The sequence below is a fragment of the Hermetia illucens genome, chromosome 5, assembly GCF_905115235.1.
Source record: "Hermetia illucens chromosome 5, iHerIll2.2.curated.20191125, whole genome shotgun sequence".
NCBI classification, from domain to species: Eukaryota; Metazoa; Arthropoda; class Insecta; order Diptera; family Stratiomyidae; genus Hermetia; species Hermetia illucens.
This window is the reverse complement of record NC_051853.1, coordinates 84,032,718-84,055,828: the sequence shown is the minus strand read 5'-3', so window position 1 is coordinate 84,055,828 and position 23,111 is coordinate 84,032,718. Positions and strand designations below refer to the sequence as shown.

At 36.7% G+C, this 23,111-nt stretch overlaps 1 protein-coding gene across 6 annotated transcripts in view; it reads right to left on the bottom strand.

Moving 5' to 3' along the window:
- Window positions 1-615: 615 nt before the first annotated feature.
- Window positions 616-23,111, bottom strand: part of LOC119656735 (high mobility group protein DSP1) — a 70,563-nt gene continuing 48,067 nt past the window's right edge. For all 6 annotated transcript variants that reach the window (XM_038063282.1, XM_038063281.1, XM_038063280.1 and 3 more), the window contains exons 3-6: window positions 19,625-19,846; window positions 12,789-12,952; window positions 12,482-12,656; window positions 616-2,775 (exon numbers count right to left, since the gene is read on the bottom strand). In XM_038063282.1, coding sequence (XP_037919210.1) covers window positions 2,605-2,775; window positions 12,482-12,656; window positions 12,789-12,952; window positions 19,625-19,846 — 732 coding nt within the window. In that variant the 3' untranslated portion in view covers window positions 616-2,604. The remainder of the gene's footprint in view (window positions 2,776-12,481; window positions 12,657-12,788; window positions 12,953-19,624; window positions 19,847-23,111) is intronic.

The following is a 23,111-nucleotide window of genomic DNA, read 5'->3' as shown; positions in this document are numbered from 1 at the left end:
CCCTTACCTGTTCAGTAGTTCAAAACCATCAAAGACATCAGCAACAATTAGTTCTAGTTTTAGAAAGAAATGTCGCAATCAGAATCCCAATTCTATAGATAAGCGCCCTTATTAAAATGAGAATGAGATGAAAATCAATAAATCGTTTCATTGTTCCCGCATCAGATGGAAGAGCGTAAAGGTTCCTCAATTCATCTTCATCGTGAAACTTTGACTTTGAAACTCGACTAAATTCTTGCATGGGAGATATCAGAAGAACGGTTAGATTTGGAATCCAGATCATCACCTAAAGCACGGCACCATATTCTAGACATAACACCTTTGAAACACATCCACGAATCGGAATTTTATACTTCATACATACCCTACCCTTTTGGGTTACAATCATCAGCAAAGCAGTGCTACATTTCCTTCAACAATGTTGAACAATTTGCCAGTGCATACAAACCACAATATTTGAAAATAAAACTAATAAAAAACGGAGCATCTCCCGAAACTGCTTTCTAATTGAAGCAAAGAACTTTCCAGATATCTGATACGATTACGACTTATACTCGGTAATAGCTTGTTCATTTTTATTTCAGATCAAAACATAACAATAAGAAAAAAATAGAATTTGATCGAAATGATATTTTTATTTGATTTTTTTTTCTCTTTTCTTGTGTATTTATTATTCACAAAAAAATCTAATATATAGAATGAAAAAAATTACTTTAAATTAAAGATCTTAAAATTCGAGATAATCGCCCTCACATACAAAAAACAATTCAATCTCTTTAGTTTGTTTTCTCATATTTTTTTTTCGCTAGTTAAGCTCAATCAGACAACTTGGCTTCTCATCATCATAACATTTAAATCTCAAATTAGCTCCTATCTTATTGTTCCTCCTTTTCAGGGTTTTTCATTTTTAAAAACAAAGAATACTATATTTAAGAGATTATCCCTCCTTTAGAATATTCAATGAAAAAGAAATGATCCCTCTGTATTTCGTGAAGCTTCTCAAACTTCTATTTGAATGAACAGAAAAAAATCAGAAATTCACTGTCTTACTGTATCAGGGGTGGTAGTATTTTCAGCAATACTGACTATTCAACGACGAAACTTATTCGATAAATTAAATTATTATCAGTTGTTGTTTCTGTTTTCTTTCTTCGTTTTATTTTTCGACTAAAATATATTGCAAAGGAAGAAATCAACAAATTTTATTTTCCTTCTTTTCCTTTTGAAATTACTACGAATAATTATTGAATACAACAGTATTTTAGATTAAATTAAAAACTTATAATACCGAGTATATTATTTTCGAAATTTTTTTTGTTGGTGTTATGCATGTGTATGTTATGTTTTGATGTGTGCTTTCTTCACGATACGAGTTAATTGCACTGGCACTAAAAATGTCATTTTTACGGTATTTTCTTACGATTTAGTTTAATGGATAAATCTTGCCTTAATGTTAGGAATCGCTTTAATCTTTTCTTTTATTTGGAATTCGTTCAATTTCAAAGAACAAAAGAAATGCAGGCCAATATTCTTGTACGAATTGTCTCGGAGAACAATAAAACGAACGGTTTGGATGCGATAGAATGATACGCGCGCTTCTAAATCGATAAATGATATACGCAGAAAGGAATTCTTACAACAAAGAGAACTCAACGGACATAATACGAACGCTTTCAGGCGGAAAGTGTTTTTTAGTTAAGTCTTACTGTTTCTTTCAATGATCTTTCGTACCACGTTTTCTTCATATTCTCAATGTGTTTTAATCTAATTTCCTTTTAGTCTATGTAAAAATTAAAACTTAAGTTATTAATTACATACGTACAGACCAATGATGCATTTGCCATGAATTTCTGTTTGAATATATACACAGCAGAGAGGATATATATTCTTGCGTAGTTTTCGTGACGACTTGTGTATCTATCTTCTCGGGATTCAGTAGTTGCGTTTCGCATCTTTGCCATTATTTTACTGCTAGTAATTAGACTTAAAACACGTTTTAGTTTGTTTTTTTCTTCCTTTAGTAGTTTCAAGAGTCTTCAAATTCACGTCTCAATCTCTACTTCATTCTTCCCATAACTCCTCTACTTTATACTTTTGTCATTCAGTTAGCGTAGTTCAGTTTTACTTGCAACTTCATTTCACTTTGCTCATTTTAGTTAAAGTTATCTTTAAATATATACAGATCAGATTTTTGTCGAATTTATTTCACTTTTTGCTATTATTTTGACTTTATAAGTAATATAGTAGTTTTATTTATAAAAAATAAAATTTAAATAATAAAAAAATTAACTTTTCTTACAATTAATATGTGTGTGGCTATGTAATATCTAAACTAAAATGTTGATTTCTTAAAATATCATGTCAACGAAACGTTTTATTATTTTAAAGTCGTTACTGAAATTCACTTGTAATTGTTGTAAAAATTAAAACGAGTAAGAAGAGCGTTTTTTATAATTTCTCTTGCTTTAAAAAACGTATATATATGTCGTATATATAGGGGAAGAGGAGGGTGGTTGGTAGGAGGGCTATTCTGTAAAGTAAACTTAACTTTACTTATCGTACATTATTACCAAATATTTTACAATTTTTTACGGATTTTACAATCTAATGATTTTCGTCATCCTCGCCGTCGCCATCATCGTCACAATCAGCCTCGGCAGGAACTGACTGAGGTGCTTGCACCTGAACTTGTACTTGTTGTTGCGGTTGTTGCTGAACTTGTTGCATTGTCGCTGATAATGGAAGTTTGCCCCGTTGCTTGTATTCGGCCATTTCCTGTAAGACAGATTATAATATGATTGTAGTTACTCTCTCTTCCTTGAGCCAAATAAAAAGGAATTACAAATTTACAAGGGAAATATTTTTTTACAGACATCGTCGTTTCTTTTTAACTTCTTGGCAGAGACGCCTCTGATACCTAGAATCATCACTAAAATATCTGATTTTTGTATAAAATGGAGTTTCAGTAGGACAAAGCCCCGGAAAAGAAGGAACAATTGATTTGACGAGGAGTGAAAACAACCTTCGGAGAATAGCCAATAGGATACTGAGGACAAAGAAAAGACAGAATTTGATAAAATAAGACAAGCTTAGAAAGCAGTAAAAAAGATAAAGCTTAGATTCCTGCCAAAAAAAAAGTTGTGTGAACTCTCAAACCCTCCGACGGAATACCCAATATATAGTTAGCAATCCTCTGAACGAAGGACGCAGATAATAAAGTCGATCCTCCGACCCTATAAAATATTGATGTGATAAAGGATTTAGAAGTAAACAAGGCACCGCGAATTGATCACGGGTATAGCCCGCGGAGATATAGAATGACAATGCAAGGGGGAGAAAACTCTGGCAGAATAGCGTAAAAGCATCATCTGTCCAACCTAAAACCTAGTATTCGGTAATAACAGCGGAATCTGACTGCTCATTGGCGTATAACGTTTTCACCCGGAAAACAGCCTGAAGCGCTACTTAAAAAGCCATCGGCAGTACCAACGCAACTTGAGAGGTGGAAGCACAACAATAGAGCAGCTCGTCCCCATGAAATAAATAGTCCAGAAGAGTTGAACGTCGACATCTATCAACTATTTGTCAACTGCAACTGAGCATACAGCAGTATCGTTAGCTGCGTACTGCTTCTTCTTCATCCTTTATCCCGTCAAGTAGTGGGATCGGCTAATCTTGATTGAAAGCTTGATCTGGCTGGAGTCGCAAGGCTTTCAGATCACTATCCAACGTATCCACCAGCTGTCGTTGCTTTGGTCGGTCCCTTGGTCGTTTGTCACCAACATTGATGTTCAGATCAATATTAGCAAGTGAATTTTCGTTGGCGCGAATTACATGTCCATATCATTAAAGGTGCCTCTCTCGCAATTTTTCATGATCGGTGCAACCCTAACCATATCCATTGCAGATATCCTTATTTCGAATGTGAACATGGCGTATTAGATAAATTCCAAGACCATGTTGAATGAAGTGATCATTCCATGTGTGAACAAGTTGTTCTGGATCAACTTTACTACGGGACGCCAATGCAAACAGGGCGCTGATCCTTGGATGTACTTTGAAAGAAAAGTATTAAGATGTTTGAAAGGAAGAGGTTAATAAAAATCCTTCTACAAGTTCAAGAAAATGGCGGATGGCGAATTAGGTCCAACAGACAGCACGGTGTATATGAAAGCTGCAATGAATGGGCAACTCGAGAATACCCAAGAGTCTATCTGAAGGGAAAACCGATGGCTCCAGGTCGGTTGAGAAGCCGAGAAAACGATAGGAGGGGAGATGGAGAAGCCAGGGCTCGAAATGTGCTGCAGCGCTAAAAATAATAATAATAATCGTTGGTGCAACAATCCATATTGGATCAGGGCCTTGAAGCGTGTTAGAGCGCTGCATTCAAGACAGTAACGGTACACTACAGTAGTACACTGTAGGAGGCAATGTGGTCAGCATTGCGCTCGCCAGAGATTATTACCCTGATTTGACTTAGGTACCCATTCACAACTGAACCGACTGGTACCCGACGTCAAATCACGATACAAATTCCATTGTCACCAGTGAGTTTTGAACCGCGACCTTCCGTTCGACAGCCTAGTGCTCTAACCAGCTCAGCTATCCGGATACTTGCAGCGATACAAAGATGAAGAACAAAGTGAAGCCAATTTTGTTAAATTATATAAAAAACGTATTGGATGCATGAATAGAGGAGAGTTTAATGTAAAGTATTTAGCTCAGAGAAGCTGGAAAAAAAGGATAGGGGATGATGCCCAGCTTAGCTAGAAAAACTCTATCGTTCTAAATCCTATTCGTCAAGGGGGTTTGAATCCACGTTGAGTGATGGGCCTATAGCCAATTATTCTTCCTTTCCTTCAGCGTCGTGATCGATTTCGCCAATTGGCTGTATCGAATGCCTGATCTGGGTGCAATCTCGAGGTTTTAAATCCCCATCCAGCATATCAAGCGACCGTTGTTTCGGCCGGCCTTTTGGTCGTTTACCATCGACTTCGATCTTGTCAATCTTGACAAGTGAATTCTCGTTAGCACGAATTGCGTGACCATACCATCAAAGAAGCGTCTCGCAATTTTTCCACGATCGATGCCACCCCACAAAGATCACGGATATTATCATTTCGGATATGATTAAAACGTGTCACGCCACTAGTCCAACGCAACATCTTCGTCTCTATTACCGCAAGACGCCGTTCATTGTCTTTTATAGTCGGCTAACACTCAGAATCATAGAGAGAGACAGGACGGACGACATTGCGGTAAATTTTAGATTTGCCACGTTCGTTGATACGCCGAACACAAAGATCGCCAATTGTGGAACGCCACTTCATCCAGATTGCGTTAATGCGTGAAGCAATTTAATAACACAGTACTCCATTGGCTAATAGCGTTGACCCGAGGTATTTAAATCGCTCAGTTCTGGGCAGATCACTGCCACTGACAGTGATTGTAACTGTTTCATGGGGATCGGTCGTCAAAAATTCAGTTTTGATTAGATTCAATCTGAGACCGTGTTGAATGAGGCGATCATTCCATTTGTGAACAAGTTGCTTGAGCCAATTATCAATTATTATTAAATAAAAAGACATTAAACGCGTAAAGCGGCAGGATGATAAGCTTCAGATTGAATTCATATCACGAAAATACGAACAAATAACTGCGTTCTACGGTCCTGGAATGTTTACTCACTAAACAAAGCAGATGCCGTTAAATATCTTCATCAGTAGGAAATCATGAGATTGAAGTCACTCTCATTTTGCATGGGAATTTCAAATAATATTAACGACTTCAGACGGACACGCGGTATTGCGTGTGATTGGTATGAAAGCAACGTTTTTTAACTTATGGTTTATCAACGGAGCATGTACGCTCCGAATGTGAAACAATTACAAAATCAAAGAAAATTATAACAACACTTATTATGGCGATGATTTTTCCAGGAAAACAAAGAATCAGGAGACACATCGAGGAACAATTTGGGAGCATAGTCTCCATGATAGTTCGTTAGGTAGCGGATTCCTTGCCTAGCCTATAAATAAGTTTGGTTCGGATAGAGTCGAACCCCTCTCAAATTACTGTCTAGCATATTAAGTCATTGGTTGCTTTTGGGGATCTTTGGGCCGTTTCCCATCGACCTAGATGTTCAAATAATTTTAACTAACGAATCAACACCAGCAAGAAAAATGGAAGCATCCCATCGAAAACTCTTTCATAACTTTTCCAGGTAATGTAAAAACAGCAATATTTTTCACGATGTCTCTCTGACAGTACGATGGTTGGGGGGCAGAATGTTAGTTTCTCCAATCTCACTGCCCTGGGTTCGAATCCCAGTTGCCATGTACTCTTCTGGTGTTTGTCTCGCTGCAACGAGCTTCTCACTTGCCCAACGTTAAGTGTGGTTATATTGAAACTGAAGCACACTCTGACTGTGCCCTATACTCTATGAGTGAACGGGAAATACTAATCTCTATTAGAAACAAGACAGTCAACGCCTCCTTGACTTTGCAAGCACCGCTTTGAAAGCAATACGATTCCATTCTCATTATGTTGAATCATAAAAACAACTGAGTACGCCCACTCCATAAATTTGCAATTGGAAATTTTGGAAAACAAAGCAGCAATATGTGAGCGCAAGGTTAGGCCGCGAGAATGATTACGTCCGCTACTGCGGAATTTCACGCGAAATTTTATAGACCCCACCATCAAAATTATAACGAAAAAAATTATTAGGTATGAATCTCAACAAGAGGAAAATTATATTTAATAACGAAGAAAATAGACAATAAGCCGAAACGCAAGGATGAATAGAGAGAACTAGGTATGAAACTCTGACGAGCAATTAACCTAGATGTGAAGCCAAATTTGAGAGGTTAATAATAGCTTTACGAGTAACAATGCAAGCCAAACATAAAGAATTGAAAATCCTAAGGTAGTACTGATCGATTCAAAGTATTGATCGAAATATATTACTTAAAATAATACTCTATTTGGGAATTCATGCAGAATCGATAAGTCTTACCACGATGACAGTGGTCCACTCAACAAGGCAGACCAGAATAGATAACTTACCAAACGCGTTTAAAGCAAATGTCGTCCTACAATGAGGGAATGAGCAGGCCCCATTTCTTTTTGATCTAGGACTGGAGTACAACATACGAAAGTTGCCGTTGGACACACAGAGTAGGGTTATGTATAAGTCATGACAGATGTAGTCTATGCGATTTTTATAATTTTAAAAGCGTCGAAAGTGGTTTACAAATTAGTCGTAATCATGGCACAAACATGGGAAGCGACGTCCATCAGATAAAATATAACAATTAACGAATATAGTTTGGAAACTGTAGATGACTTGATATATTAGACGCAAAACTGGTGAACAAAGGGAAATGAAATGAACGAAATCAGACAATGAATTCAATTCACAAACATTGCCTTCTACTCGGTTATGTAGTTTTTAAAAGCCAGAACTTATACAGGAAACAATTTAACGAATATAATATAAACCAATAATTAGCGCTGTTATGGTGCCGTTGTCACGCATAAATCTTTGCACAAACTTCCGAAAAAGAGTAGCGAGAGTAGAGTTCTTAGGAGAATGGGAGCAAAACGAGATGGGAACTAATGGCAAACTATGATAAGTATAATCAACAACAATGGAATATATGTACGATACTCGGGATACCCAAAAGCATAATCGAAGGGATAATGGATGCAGATCAGAAAATCCAGAAAGTACCGGACAAATTCAATAGATGATGATCTAATCGGAAGAAGTGCAGCATTTAAAATCGCAGATGTTATAACTTTCTGTAATCCAAATTGTAATTGAAGAGGGTAGCCGTGTAGTACATCCTACCGCAAGTGCGCGAGAGCTATCCACCTCCGTTCGAGAGATAAGCCTTTCAGACGATTGATGCATCAAATTCCACGACCATCGACCTGTACTTCCATTCGAACAAAGTACGGCTAATGGCAATTTTAAAAAAATTGAGAATAGGTAAACAAATGTAATTTTGAAACTAGGAGCCCAGAAAAATCGTGTGCTCTTTAGTACCACACCGCTTCTTTGGAAAACCATCGACGCCAAAAAGCTATTGCCAACGTATCAGACGATATTATTAGATGTTGGCCATTTTTTATAGTCAACATTTTAACTTGTATGTAGTACATGTGATTTCAACAAGATCTAAAGGCACACAGCCTTGTCGATACACCAACGCTTTATTCTCTTAATTCTTTGAAATGCGATTTTGAGCTTTGGTGGCAGCCGATTTTCAATACGCGGTTTCGAGAAAAACGCATTTAAAAAGTAGGATGTGTTTTTTAGCCATAAAATCTTAACTGACCATTAATCTGCTATATCTAGTCCATAAACCTTAGGTTTCTTCAAGAAACACATGTACAGCCTTGGCTTCAATTCTTGTTCAAACATGGTGACACAAATATAATCGCATAATCAATACCATACGAGTACATGCAGCGGAATGATTGGTAGGCAGGGTTCAAGAAAAATGGCCTAAAGGAACACTACGTAAACGGATAGGAGATCGCTTGTGATTCTTTTTATTATTCGCGATCCTAGGCTGTAGCCAATTCTTTGTTGCTGGGAACACTTTGTTCTTTCAGTAATTTATATTTGGGCCTTTCTAGTCTTTTCTTTAAAAATTGTTAATGTGAACAGCATTACTATTGCAGAAATTACCATATCTTTTTTTATATTTTTTGGTAGGTTATACGGCGGATTCTTCAAAGCAACCTTTAATCATAAAAGAAATTAAGCAACGAATCCTTTTACTCGCGTTCTTATAGGTAAACAAGAAGCAAACATTAAAATCGATCATAAATTTTATTACTTTCTCCAAGAAAAATGAAAATACATGTTTGCAGCCTATAATTTCTCAACAAATAGTAGGTCAATTACACATTCCATTCCGCTCAAATACGGAGAATTTATTAGAGCAGGTAAACTTCCGGAGTCAAGAATGATTGATGAATTTGAATTTGCTTAGAACAATAAAGCATTTAGCTCAAGGGGAGTTTGGTTGGGTTGAACAGTTTCGCCTCCTGGCAGAATTCGTAACAAGGGAATTGATTCGCTGACCTCTTCTTAGTAACTCGGGGATAACAATGATATTAAAGCATTCAAACCATTTTTTGACTTGTGATCCTCATCATGAGGGAGTAGGATGCACTCTAGGTGTACATAGTGGCGGATGTGCGAAGGTTCTAGTTCCAATCAAGCATTATCAACCGTGTTCTCAGTAGTGTCGCTGTAGGCAGATATTGGTTCTAACAATGAAATTGTTAAAGCTAATCTTCGAATTAATGAGCCGGTAGGATAGGACTCTGGTAGAATAAGGATTTGTGATTCCAGATTATTTTTGACAGAGATCTCTAGTGTGTTCTAAACTCTCAATAAAATTAATGAAATTTGGTTTGCCATATATACAAAGCGGCCATAGTGTAAGCTTTACAGTTAGTAATCAAAATTATATATGCACGCCATTATGAACAATGTAAACTGCACTATACACCGGTTGAAATGCAACGATAAGGGGTCCTAGGACCAGACTGATCACTCACTCACTCAATCGTTTTCATATTTCTGCACTCATCTTTTTTTCTCTTTCTTCTAAAATGATTTCCTTAAAATATGTCTCTTTCTTTGGTGTAAATTCCTTCATATCCAAAAAGATCCTCTATGATCCGTGAACTAATATTATATTACTGCCTTTAAATGATTATCTTCCTTTTGAAATCCACGGGTTCTGCGGGTAAGCGTGTTGAACATATGCGTAAATCATTTAATTTACAGGAATTCGTGGATAGTCTCACTTGAGGGCGAAGAGCATCTTCTAGGCCTTCTTTTAAATTGCTCCTTTATGCCTTGAAGAATTTCGATTATCGAACAAAAATTATTTGGTTATGAATGAGTACTTTCGTTTTAATAATGTTTAAACCCAACACGATCTTTTTTTCTAAGACTAGCAGAAATCGTGACAAAAAGCTGTTTACTCTTCTTTTTCTTCAGCCTTTGTCCTTTTCACAAGCGGGGTTGGTTTTTCGTGATCAGTTTTGCCATATAGCTCTATCGAATGCCTGATCTGGGTACAATCTCGAGGCTTTCGAACCCCCATCCAGCGTATCAAGCCACCGCTGCTTTGGTCTGCCTTTTGATCGTTTACCATCGACTTTGATGTTCAGACCAATCTTGGCATGTGAATTCTCGTTAGCACGAATTACGTGACCATACAAGCGAAGACGCCTCTTTCGCAATTTTTTTGATGGTCGGTGCAACCATATAACGGTCGCGAATATCCTCATTTCGGATGTGATCAAAACGTGTCATGCCACTAGTCCAACGCAACATCTTCGTCTCCATTACCACAAGATGCCGTTCATTGTCTTTTATAGTCGGCCAACACTCAGAACCATAGAGAGCGACAGGACGGATGACATTGCGGTAAATTTTCGATTCGATTTGAGATGTTCGCTGATACGTCGATCACAAAGAACACCAGTTGTGAAACACCACTTCATCCACAGACAGAAAAAGGAGCTTACAAAAATGGTTCCGCTCGAAACATCTCACCATAGGATCAAAGTTCTTACTGTACAAGACAATGATCTTGTCAGTCCTCATGTATTGCTCGGAAACTTGGGCTCCTAGCAAGAAAAAATTGCGTTCGAGAAAACAATCCTTCGAAGAATTGTGGCTCCCTATATGAGGATGGCCGATTCCATAGTGAATATAATGACGAAATTTAGAAAAAGAACAAGTGACAGACCCTGTCTCAGATGGAACGATTTCGTAGGAATTGGTGGACCTCGGTAGAAACCGAGGATGTCTAGATTTCTTTACTAAGGCAAGCCTTCAGCGGATACCGGTTGTTAGGCTGTTGATAGCTGTTACTGGTAATATCGTCCATACCAATGACAACTATGCAATAAGCATCGGTATTCCTCTAGCCTCTATCCTTTTTCAACTCTGTCGGTTTTATTTAACAATGACATCTTTTCTTTGACATTAAAATCAATTCATAGTTCAAAATAGCCAGCAAATTCAGTCAGACTGATCATAATCTTTCTGTGCTGAAGAACATCCGAGCATTAGACGTAGACTTTGAGAGTAACTCTGGGCCAGATACCGTTCAAAAACAGAATTTTTGGGTTCCTCGGCGACGAGATGATTACTTTCAGTTTTGATTCTTTGGAACTATCACATAATGTTGAATGTTTAAGGCTTTTTATTTCCGATGGGGATCCCTTCACAGAAATATTTAACCTGCTAGACACTTTATTACCTAACAAACTGGGAAAGGGAAGTCGAAACCCATTCCTTTTATAACAGTATCCCGGCAAGAAGCAATTGTTAAATTTCTAATTTCAAAAACAAGTCTACGGCCCTCGATATAGTGGTAGAGCAATTTTAGAAATGACAAGACTCTACCTTTACAGAGACTAATAAAGTACCAGACTCGAATTTGAAAAAGCAGTAAAAAGTACTCTATGAAATTAACAGTACATTTTCCGTTCAAAAAAGATTTGATCACCACTTAGTTAAGTTGTAAAATATAATATCAGCAATTATCATTCAGTATTTTATGACTGTCCAGTCATAAAAATTCAATGTCTTTTTTGATTCAGCTTGACTCGGAAATGTGTAATACACATCATATGATATAGTTGCATTTGCATAACTTTCTTTAACGAATGCCACTAACAATCAACATGAATTTAATGTTTCTTGATGGTTCATTGTACAGAACACCATGTTGATATATTTTGAGACATTTTGTATAAGCCCGGCTACTCACTGAAAAATTCTGTAACCCTGGAGCCTCCACATTGTTTATAGGGATACTTTAAAAAAATTTGTAAGAGTGAATTCGTACTCACTCCCGACTTGGCTGTTGAATACATAAGAAAATAAATATGAACTATACATTAAAAAGAATAAAATTGAATTGTGGAAGGTAGCCTAAAAAAGCAATAAAATGAGTAGACAAATTTTGAATTTTCTATCGACAATCCTTCCGGACACCATCCAGAGACAAAGGTGCATGTTATACAATACTCATTTGATGTTTATTTGCCATCATGAAAATGTAGAATAGCTTATTTTTTATGTCTCCTCAACCACTCAAAATAAAATTTGAGTGAATAGGATTCAAAACATTTATGACATTGATATAATAGCATCGAAGCGACACACTGTCCCCTTGCTAACAACACAACATGCCTTTTTACTACAGGTTTAAGACGATAATCTCTTCATGGATATTAGGAATGTTAGCGTCCCGTTTATAAAATGTAAAGAACCGTATAAATTGATCCTCATTTGAAGCTAAGGCAATCAATTGAAGAATTTGATATCCGCAACTTTAATACATTCATATCTACACGTATTATTTATTTTTACCAAGACGTTAAACGCTTCTCTTCTACCATATCAACGTTTGAATAAATAAATACTACATACCCTTTCATATCGTGCTTTGTCTTTTTCTGCCATAGCCTCATATTTGTGCTTAGTATCGGGTTCAACATCTGACCATTTCCGGCCCAACTCCTTGGCAATATCGCCAACACCATACTCAGGATTCAACGCTTTCACTTTATTTCGTTCATCATTGCAGAACCAGAAGAACGCGGACCTAAAATTTACAAACAAGAAAAGAATATATGTTAGAATCACATTTCACATTTAAAATATTTTTTTTCTAATCTTTCTTTTTAATTTATAAATATTAAAGAAGAAGAAACTTTTTTCTTCTCAACCAACTCACAATGATCTTTTCGGAGCGTTCGGGTCTTTTATCTGCTTCCGTTTTTTGCCTCGGCCAACCATAACACCTTTAGGCGGAACATAATTTTGCATTTCCAGATCGTATCGCTGCTTATCTTTCTCTGCCATTTCATGGAATCTTTTCTTTTCATTATCTAACATCGTCTGGAATTGAGGGGAAAAGGCGGAAAATAAAATTGATTAGATTGTATTGATGCGGATAAAAATCGAATTAGAAATAACAGAGAATTTACTTGAGCGGAAACATTTAAAGCTAATTTCAGTTTTCTTAGAATAAGTCATTCATGAATTTTGATTAATTGCGGATCAATATTTTTCGGAAGTCTTTGCCCCATTCGAATCTTAAATGCTTTTTTGCAGATGTATGTTTAGTTTGTTGTTATATTTTTGTATTGACGAGTTTTTATCCTTACAAATATCTCAACAAATATTTCAATGAAAGTGCAGATAATTATATAACTAAATTGAGTATATCTTATCAAATATATGTTAATCCTGTTCCTATTCTACCACATGTTGTTTTCCTTGGAAAATGAAAGCAAATAAAACAAAAAACCTATCAAAAGAAGTTTTTATAAATTCAGTTTTCGTATAGTGGAACTTCAATAGGCACCCTTCTAGTAAGCGGTTTTATGTACACAAAAGGTAAAGAAATCTCTTGGAAATCAGCTAGAGAGACGCGAGCATTCGATTTACGCGAACATAAATATGTAGGAAGAACGAATATGTGCGTAAATATTTCTCAATGTAGCATAGTTGGAGCGGGTGGAATTGGTGCAAAAACGCATACATATCTCATACAATGTGTCTAACGCCCTACAAGCCCCCTATGAAACGGTGATGACGACCATCGGACCATCGAGTATACGATGCGGCGGCAAGAAGAGGGAACCGTCGGCAATACCAGTGAGTGGTGTCGGCCAGACCATCCGATTCCATCACTGCTTCCCCTCTCCCTTTCCTGTTATCCACCATTAACAGGGGTGCACTCACTCGCTCGTTCATCCTATGCTATCCTGAACACTGACTAAATCTAATACTTGGGAAATTTGGAGCCCAGTTTTCTCTCGAGTTTTCCGTTCCCCTTACCCTATATCCTTCCCCCTCTATATGTATCTTCGGACTTTAGGTTCTCACTCCACATACATACATTTCACCCGGTCTGTAATATATTTTAGAGCTCGCGCGCGCGAGAATATTCTCCATTGATTTTTGAAGGGAGCAGGGTATGAACAAAGATAGGGGATGGGTGCATGTTATATGTAAATATATATATATCAGAGATATACATGTATAGAAAGAGCAAACGAACGATATATCTAAAAGTCTAAATTGCTTTCATGGTGAACACTAGGATGATTTATGAGCTAACTTATTTTTCTTATCTTATATTTCTTTTTTCTAAATAAAATTAAAATGAATAAAGGAAAAACTTAATTGTTTTACTTAATTGAAAATTATTACAAAAATATGCCACGAAGCAGCTGATATTTCAAGTAACTAGTTTCAAAAAGAAATTAACATATTTTTGTGTAGAATTGAAAAACACTAGTTCATGAAGACCATCGTCAACTAGAAATATTGAGTGTATAGATATTATGACTGAAGTAATCAGGTACAGAAATACGTAATAATCCATACCTAAGCTGCTAAAAGAGGAGACTAGCTAACAAGATTAAAAGCAATACAATATCTAAGAGGTCATTTTGTCTGCTCAGAAAGTATTACCGGCAACCGTTACGTGTGCCAATCATTTGGCATCTACTGGTTTCATATAAATCTGATTGCGGACAGGTGTACGTTTCTAGAACAGGAAGTATCAAGAATATTGATTTTCTTATAGTTTTTGCAAGTGGTAACTCTTCCATTTCTACTCGAATGAGCGGCCATCACTTTTGTTGTTTTTTGTCATAATTTTCATTTAATGATTGCAATTAGCAAATTAAGGTAACATCAGCATAAACTTGTTTTCATTATGTCCTGTAGGTCGAGGTTTCAGAAGTATTCGTAGTTTGTCTTGAAAGCTGACTAAAAAGAATAAAAATTTGATGATATGATGGGGTTTTTAGTGAGTACTTCTCCTCCCCATGCTCTAGTACTTTGGAAAGTCAAATGGTAGCAGACCCGAATCCGATGTCCAACTGCTGTTGAAAACTACAGCAAGCCCTCTTGTCTTGGGAGCCGGCTTTTGACAGCATCTTGACTGCAATATCGCAGCCCAGGTTAAGGAACATTACAATTGCGCCATACAACGATATTTGCTATGAGCTATTACACGAAGTTTGGAAGTAGCTTCTTAAGGATGGCATTGTGATCGTGTTGGGTGATTCGAATCCCAAGGTGGGCTGTGGTAACCACTGCTTCGGGCATGTGATGGGGGCGCCGTGAATTTGGCGAGTAGCTTTCACTGCTCGTCGCCAGCGAAACACTGTTCGAATACAGGGATTACCACAAGGTCAATTGAGTTTCCACTGACCAGCTAAAAGTATATAATCAGATACACCATATTGCGATCAGCAGTGGATTTAGGAAATGTCTTCTGAATGTGGATAACAAAAGAAATGCAGGCCATTTGCTTAACTGCTCGCAGAGCATCGGCCCCTCAAATTCAATAAGTACTGTCCTCGCCATCCGGCTGTCGCCCAGCAGAGGGACAATTTTCTTGCTGTGCAAGGGAGACATTTCATACTTCCACGCGAAGGAGCTTGTAAATGGTGCTGAAGCTTTAGATGGTCCCGTGAGGGTCATAAACGGTAGCTTTTCATTCACAATTATAACAGTTGAACAGATGGAAGGAGTACTTCATCACGACTCTCAATCGTATAACATCCAGTGAAGTTTCACCTCTTGCGGATGATATTTCAAGCCACCATAATCTTCGCATAGAGACGGCTACTCCAAAAAGAATCAAAATTATCTTTGTCATCAACGCACTCAAACGAAAGACAGCTCCTTCCGAAACTTTTCTGTGCAATTCTTGAAGTCTTTGTAGAGTTGGTATACTCATTCGTAAATTCTGGGAATCTGAGATCGCTCCAATGAATAGAAGAAAGGAATGATCGTTAAGATTTCGAGGAAGGGCACACGTCCTGAGTGCGGTATTTGGAGGGGTGCGTGCTTTCTGTTTTCGCGATCTTAAGGCTTGATCAAAAAAGATTTTCAGAAAGCCTTTCACAGCATGTACAGGGAGTGTTTCTGGAATGCTCTACGCAAATCGCCATCCAGTGTATTAAGCCATAGTTTTTTTCGGCCGGCCTTGCCGTATTAACGGCATTAAATCCGTTTTCGCTATTTTATCCAAAATTTGGAAATGCAGCTATTTCAATACCAACGTGATGTTGAGGTGGTTCCGCGCCAGTGCTCTCTCTCTATGCTGCTGCTTCAAACTTTCATCAACTCATGTGGCGTCAGGATGACCGACGATGGGATCGCCTTAGAAATGCGAATGGAAGCTTTTCCGAAAATCAAGGAGGCAGCTGAAGCATATTGCCGGGAATTGACAACGATAGCGTGTGACTGTGGTAGACGCACTATGCCCGTTATAAGGATTATGCCAACCGTATGCATATATAACTAAACAAGTTATTTGAATCCACATCAAGGTGGTTTGTAGAACCGTTTTCCATTCAACGTCGACTTATTTTAATATAAATGAGAAAATTGATTCTAAAAACAGTCCATTCAAAAATAAGGATGATAAGAATTCTGGAAATGCTCAAATATTTCATTTTTGGGAGACTTATTGGAACTGTAGAAACACAGTTGTGCGCTCAATGTCAGCGTCAATATTTTTCAGTAAATTGAAAATGGGATAACGCTCTATGAAATATCAATAGGGTAGAGAAAAAATGGAAAACAGAGACTCTGACATGGGCTAACGACACAAGTTTGAAGCAGGAAGTAATATCGGGAAAAAAGTAAAATATGAGGAAGTCAAGTAGGGAAAATTTGAACCATTCTCAGATTTCCACGTAAAGTTGGCAATTAATCTACTAACAGTACAATTTTGGACGCTACTTCACTCAAACCCAAGTAGTTGCGAATGCATAAGAACGCAAAGATGTTCCCAAACCGAGCACTGATCCTAATTTCAGTGCACCTCCCTAATTAGCCCCCCAACGAACTCTTGATCTGTCGGAAGCAAGATTACCGTAATAAAATAAATTACATTGAAGGAAGACAGGCTCTCTTTTCTATTTTGTCATTGGAGATTAGATTTGAAGAAAAAAGTTGTGTCCGTGTTTTATTCCGCGCGAATGACAACTTTGTTGCGCACACGCTTTACTGGCAATTATTAAAACACATTCTACCAATAAATGCTAGAATGTCTTTGCAAAAGCAAAGAATTGCGAGGTTTAACACTGAATTTTTGACCAATATTTCCTAGTCCCCAAATTAAAGATGGCAGCGTTTTTTTATAGCTACAGCCTTAAAACTTATCGGACATATCGTGTACATTGCTCTCTTGAAAAGATTTCGACTCTAAGAAAACGCATCTTTTTCCTGTAATGATAAAGATATGGCAAAGGTATAACTACAAACTGATATCTTTCATTTATGGTACCACATAGAGAGAACTAACAGTTTAGAACCATTTTCACATACCATATACATATGACGGAAACAACTCAAAACTAAACTTATTGCACACCTAGCATTTGATAATTCCTATCCCACCAACTAGATTTAGAACTATGTATTTTCAATTAAACTGCTCCTGGCAGACAGTCGTGATTCGGTCTCCACAGTGTTTGTTCTGCATCAAATAATAACAAGAAAAAGCTATTATCATTCTTTGCGGGTAGTGAACCATATTATTAAAATAATCAAATGATGAATGATAACAACTGACTTTCTTGTACGATTCAGTTGTATCGAGAAATTTTCGGTTATTTGGATAAAATGAATTATTATGTAAATATTCAAAATGTTGCGCTTCTGAAAAAAATATTAATGCTGTTCCCTCTTTACCTATAAGCAAAGGAGAGCGGAATATGTCTTTTTTTATCGAAAAGGGTTAGTGATTGCACACAATATTTATATTTCGCAGTCATTTTGTTCTATTAATGGCTTTGATTTGATTTGCAATTCCCCCTCCCATCATAGTAAATTCATATATGATTGCTTTCAAATTTTAGGTTTTGTCACCTGAATAACTTCATATATCGTTTCTTTCTCCACATAAAAAGGACAAACCTATCATATATTTATTCATAGGCAAAGAGGCAATTATTCATTTTCTACTATAGACCTATAGGCATTGGGGATAATTTCCATTCAATATATCAAATAGGTGGTTGTGAATGATATTTAGTAAAAAAAAATACTATGAGCTTTTCTCATTGTCGTAGTATCATGGTAGTAAGTTTTGTGTAAATAACCTGTAATTTACTATATGATTTACATATATCTTGGGCGTGATAAGATATGAATAAACATGACAAAGTTAAATGGAGTTTTATAAGCACACAAAGCATTTTTTCCAATACTAACTTCTCTTCGAAAAAAGGACTTATTTCATTGCTAAATATTCCAAGAAAGTAATAACATAAACACAGATAATAGCAAGACAAAACAACAAACAGCTTTATCATAGCAAAACATCTGGTTCCTATAACACTATTTTTTTGGAAACGTCTAAGTTCTGATTAGATGTTCGGTTTGTTCATTTTCATTCAGATTTCTCTCTGGAAATTATTAGTCACTTAGTCGTTATAAGTGGAGGTTGAAGTTACATTTAGGGTGTATTCTTCCCATAAATTCACTATCCCTTCAAAATGCAGAAGCCGCAAGCAAATGTTAAAGTTAATGGAAAAGTATCTATTGGATTATCGAAATCTTCACGTCTAGAAAAGATTAGATCTCTTGAGAGTAAGATAACCATGCTTGAGTCTGAGCTAGAAATTTTGCACAAACGAAATATAGTTTCCTTCGAGATAAAGTCCTCTAAACCCATCTTTCATTCATTCATTCTATTAAATGGAAAACTGTTCTATTCTATGATGAATAAGAATGCAGTTTCCGTAGAATAGGTGACCGCGTGATATGAGAAACCAGAAGTAGAAGACTGGATTCAAATAACAGAAAGCCGGATTAAAGACAGTGAGTTATAATGTCGTCCACAGTGTCTCTAGCTCCAATGCATACTTATCCAATTTATCATGTTTTTAAATAATATTGTTCGATTATGAATCCTTACTGGGAGATTTCTTTCCCATGTGAAATAAGTAATGCTTACGAATTAAATTTTTTTCCTATTTGTATCCAAAACGGATTAAAATTTGTTGAAAAAAATTTTGAACAAAATTGGAATTCAGATCAGTGATAAAAAAGTTGTTAGAAATTCCCAAAGCAAATGCGATAAATAATATTATTTCTGTGATACTATATTGATCCGAATTATTGATAAAAGAATCTACTTCGGTTGATATTACATTTTTTTTTCATAGACTTCAAATAGTACTAGCAGGCATGGTTTTGAAAACAAATAATGGGCTTCGTTTTCTGATTAATTACTCATTAGGGAAATTGTATCCTGAACAAACCTCATTTGGCAACATTTTGAAAATTATTAATTTAATCAAATCTTTAGATAGAATTTAGTACATGGTTTTATGGAAGTATCTGCTCCGCACCCCACTTTATACTCTACATACTTCTGCCCACCCTTAACCTACCCGAACAAATGGCTTCGATATCTCTATGACTCTAAAATTGTAAAATGAATATTACATTATTTTATCTAACCCATTCTAAAGAAAACCCCTCAAATTGATTCTCCTACTCAACACTTTAAACAATCACAAAATTACATACCTTCCATCTTTCTGCACATTTTCTTGAAAATTCCGTAAATATAACCGTTTCTTCGGGATGTTTCTTTTTGTGTTCTTCACTACATGTTTGCACAAAGAATGCATATGCAGTCATACGTCCTCTAGGTTTTGCATCGACTTTTCCTCGCACAACAGGCGTCTTTGCCTTGGGTGTATTATTTTGATGGTTTTGCTGCTGCATTTGATCGGTCAAGTGTTGGTTCTGGAAAATTTAGAAAAAAAAAATTAATATAAAACTTTTTAAAGCACAATTTTAAATGGGAATATGGAAATTGGATTAAGGGAATGATGGATTATTTCAAACGATTAACCAAGTCATGAACATTTTGTAGTAATGAAAAAAGAGACCATTGTTCTTTCCACAAGATGTTATAGTGGAAAATTGAACGCAACCTCTCTTCTCTGGAGGCTCAGCCATTGCTTAAAGGATACAAACCGAGAACTCATTTGGCAAGTATTACTGCATTTCCTTATTTATTAGAAATTATATAAAATAGTGTTGAACATTCCTTTTTGTATCTTGATACGATAAAGCTTAGTTGATAAATAGAATATATCACCCGGTGCATGCTTCAACTGTGTATCCAACTTCAAAACCCTATTCTTTTATTTAAATATGATCATAAAGACAAAAATCTATAGGCGCTGATTACGAGACATTTTGAATAACTTTCGAAATCTACCGTAGCGTCTCTACCGTTCAATATCGAAATGGAAGCAGGACTCGTCTGGATCGAGTTCGCCACCATCGTAAGTTTTATTCAGGTGAAATGGAGAGGTTCCCAAATCAACATCCAGCTGGACATTTTATTGCTGTTTCGATCGTATATGTCCTAATTTAAGACATGATCGTAGCGAGGCGGCGTTTATTTTCTTTAGTGGCTGCTCTGCATCGATAGATTCAAGACTTTTGTTGATACGATCGTAAAGGTTGCCAATTGCGAAGCGCCATTTCATCCAGGTTGTGCTCATATGTATATGAAAAAATACATGACGGAGTTCACTATTAGATAAGTTTTTTGATCCGATGTACAACCGCTTAGTGTTGGGAAGTTTACTGCCACCTATGGTGATCATAGTGCTTTCATTGAAGTCTATCGCTAGAAACCCTGTTTTCTCCAGATTTAGTCGTATACGCTGTTTCATGAAGCAATTATTCCAGATTTGAACGTATTACTCGAGATCAACTTTTTTGATCAGTACGAACAGTAAGGAATACTTTTGTATATAGTTTCGTCACATTAGTAGTAAGAGTCAATGTGGTCATGGTTACGTTCACAGCTGAGTCGATTGGTATCCGACATCCAATCACAATACGAATCGTACTGCCCACGAGAGACATTTTAACCGCCGCTCTAACCACTCGCCATCCGGAGAGTATCTCAGTGTTCTTTTTTTATTTCTAACAGTTCTAGCAACGATCGTTAGCTCGTTTGAGAAAGAAGATACGAGAATCGATATAGTCTGAAGGGCCATGCATCCAGATATCTAGATATCTTAGGGAGTAAATGGAGTAAATTTCACTCGGAACCAATAGCTTATCTTAGCTTGTTATTCGAGGAACTGAATGCTTCGAATCGATAGAGTCCGGGAAAGGATTCCTAACGGTAATGTATTCGTGATTGGTGTTGTGAATGAAAAGATGAGCTCTGACAACACATTCCTCAAATATTTGATTCGGGGTATGTTTCTCGATAGTAGTAGATAGTAGACTTCTCCAAATTTCAGTGCTCCGGTAGCAGATTCTTTAAACACAGAACCTGCCATAAAGTCAATTGAGTTTAAACAATCATCTAATCAGAACGACAACGTTACGATTAGCCGACTTACACATTCGCCGCTGACATCGGTATGTAAAAAAAGTATCATTTGATGATTACTCGCTAGGATAAACATCTTGGGTACGCAAATTCTTTGCTGCTGAGATGAGCCCCGAACAAAATATCACTGAGGACTACCTCGCCTTGACTTGATTATCAGCTACATTCAAAAGGGGGCCATAAGATTTTATTGACTACGAAAACATGGAAGCAGGATTGATGAACACAACGAATTGCGAATGATCGCAAAGAATTGAGAGTTTTGATGATAACTTCGAGTGGAGTGAGGTAAATGTGACACTTATTTCCAGTGAAATTGCGTAAAAGCAAAAAAAAAAATCAGGCATCAAGAACAATTAAATGTAATAAATGGAAAATTTTACTTAGAATTTGGAAAAATTTGCCAAAAAGTAGCATGCAGAAGAAACAGATAAATGTCTTCACAGAAATAAATAGGGCTAACAACTCTGCAAAAAGGATGTGCCAAGTGGTTCTAATGTGTTTCTTAGTAGGAAAATCCAAGCACACAATTTTGTGGCAAGACCATTAACCCCGTAACCCTAGCCACTACCTGGCATGCTAGATTATGCCATCGCTCCATCTAAGGCAGGTTTTGCCGCGTCTTCTTTTCCTACCATAGATATTACTCTTAGAGGCTTTCCTGGCAGGAACATCTTCGCTTATGGCGATTTAGATAACCCGCCACTGAATCCTATTGAGCCGAACTCTATCGACAAACAGAAGAGATCACGATATTGCGTATAGAATTGGGGGCCAAAAATTATTCGAAGTATTATCCTTTCGAGCGCGGCTAAGAGTTTGGAATTTTATTTGCAGAGAACCCATGTCTCCGAAAAATATATGAAGTGGCAAAATCATTGCCTTGTACAGTAGGTGCTAGATCCTATTGCGAAATGACCGAAATTTTGGCTGACAACATCTCTGCGTGGATTTCGCATATCTGTTATCGATTGTGATTTTCGATCCTAGATAGGAGAAATTTTGGATGATTTCAAAGTGGTAGTCTATATTCATTATTTTCAATTGGCCGGTGTTGGTTTTCCTTTTTGTTTTTGGTGCTGACGTTGCTATCATGTACTTGCTTCGCCTTCAAGTATGTCCAGTCTAAGATCTCACGTCACTAATTCGATCAGATTAAAGCCAGTTTGTAAATTTCAGTCGGTAACGAAGATGAGTATATAAATTAGAAGAAAATGATATTAGCTTCACAGGTTACAAGAAAAGCACAGCAACTGTTGCATTTTTCGCAATTGGAAGATTGAGTATGATATAAACAGACTGACCATCAATTACTTCTAGTTAATCTTAAGGATCAGCAATTTATTATCTATATTTTCGGATTATATTTGATTCAAAAAATTTGTTACTTGTTAAGAAATTAGATAAAAAGAAAGAACTTGGGACACACAACGTACTTCGATCGAGCTCAAGCCTCTGTAGAGCGGTATAGCATTTTTTTCCGGTTTCTATGTATGATTTATTTTATTTTATCAATTTATTGACGAAATGTTCTTTGATACACAACATTAGAGTACTACAGAAAAACGATTTGTAGGTCTGTAAGTGGCAAAAAAAGTCTTGCAATCCATTCAGCCATTATTGCAACCTCATTTCGTTCACAGTACC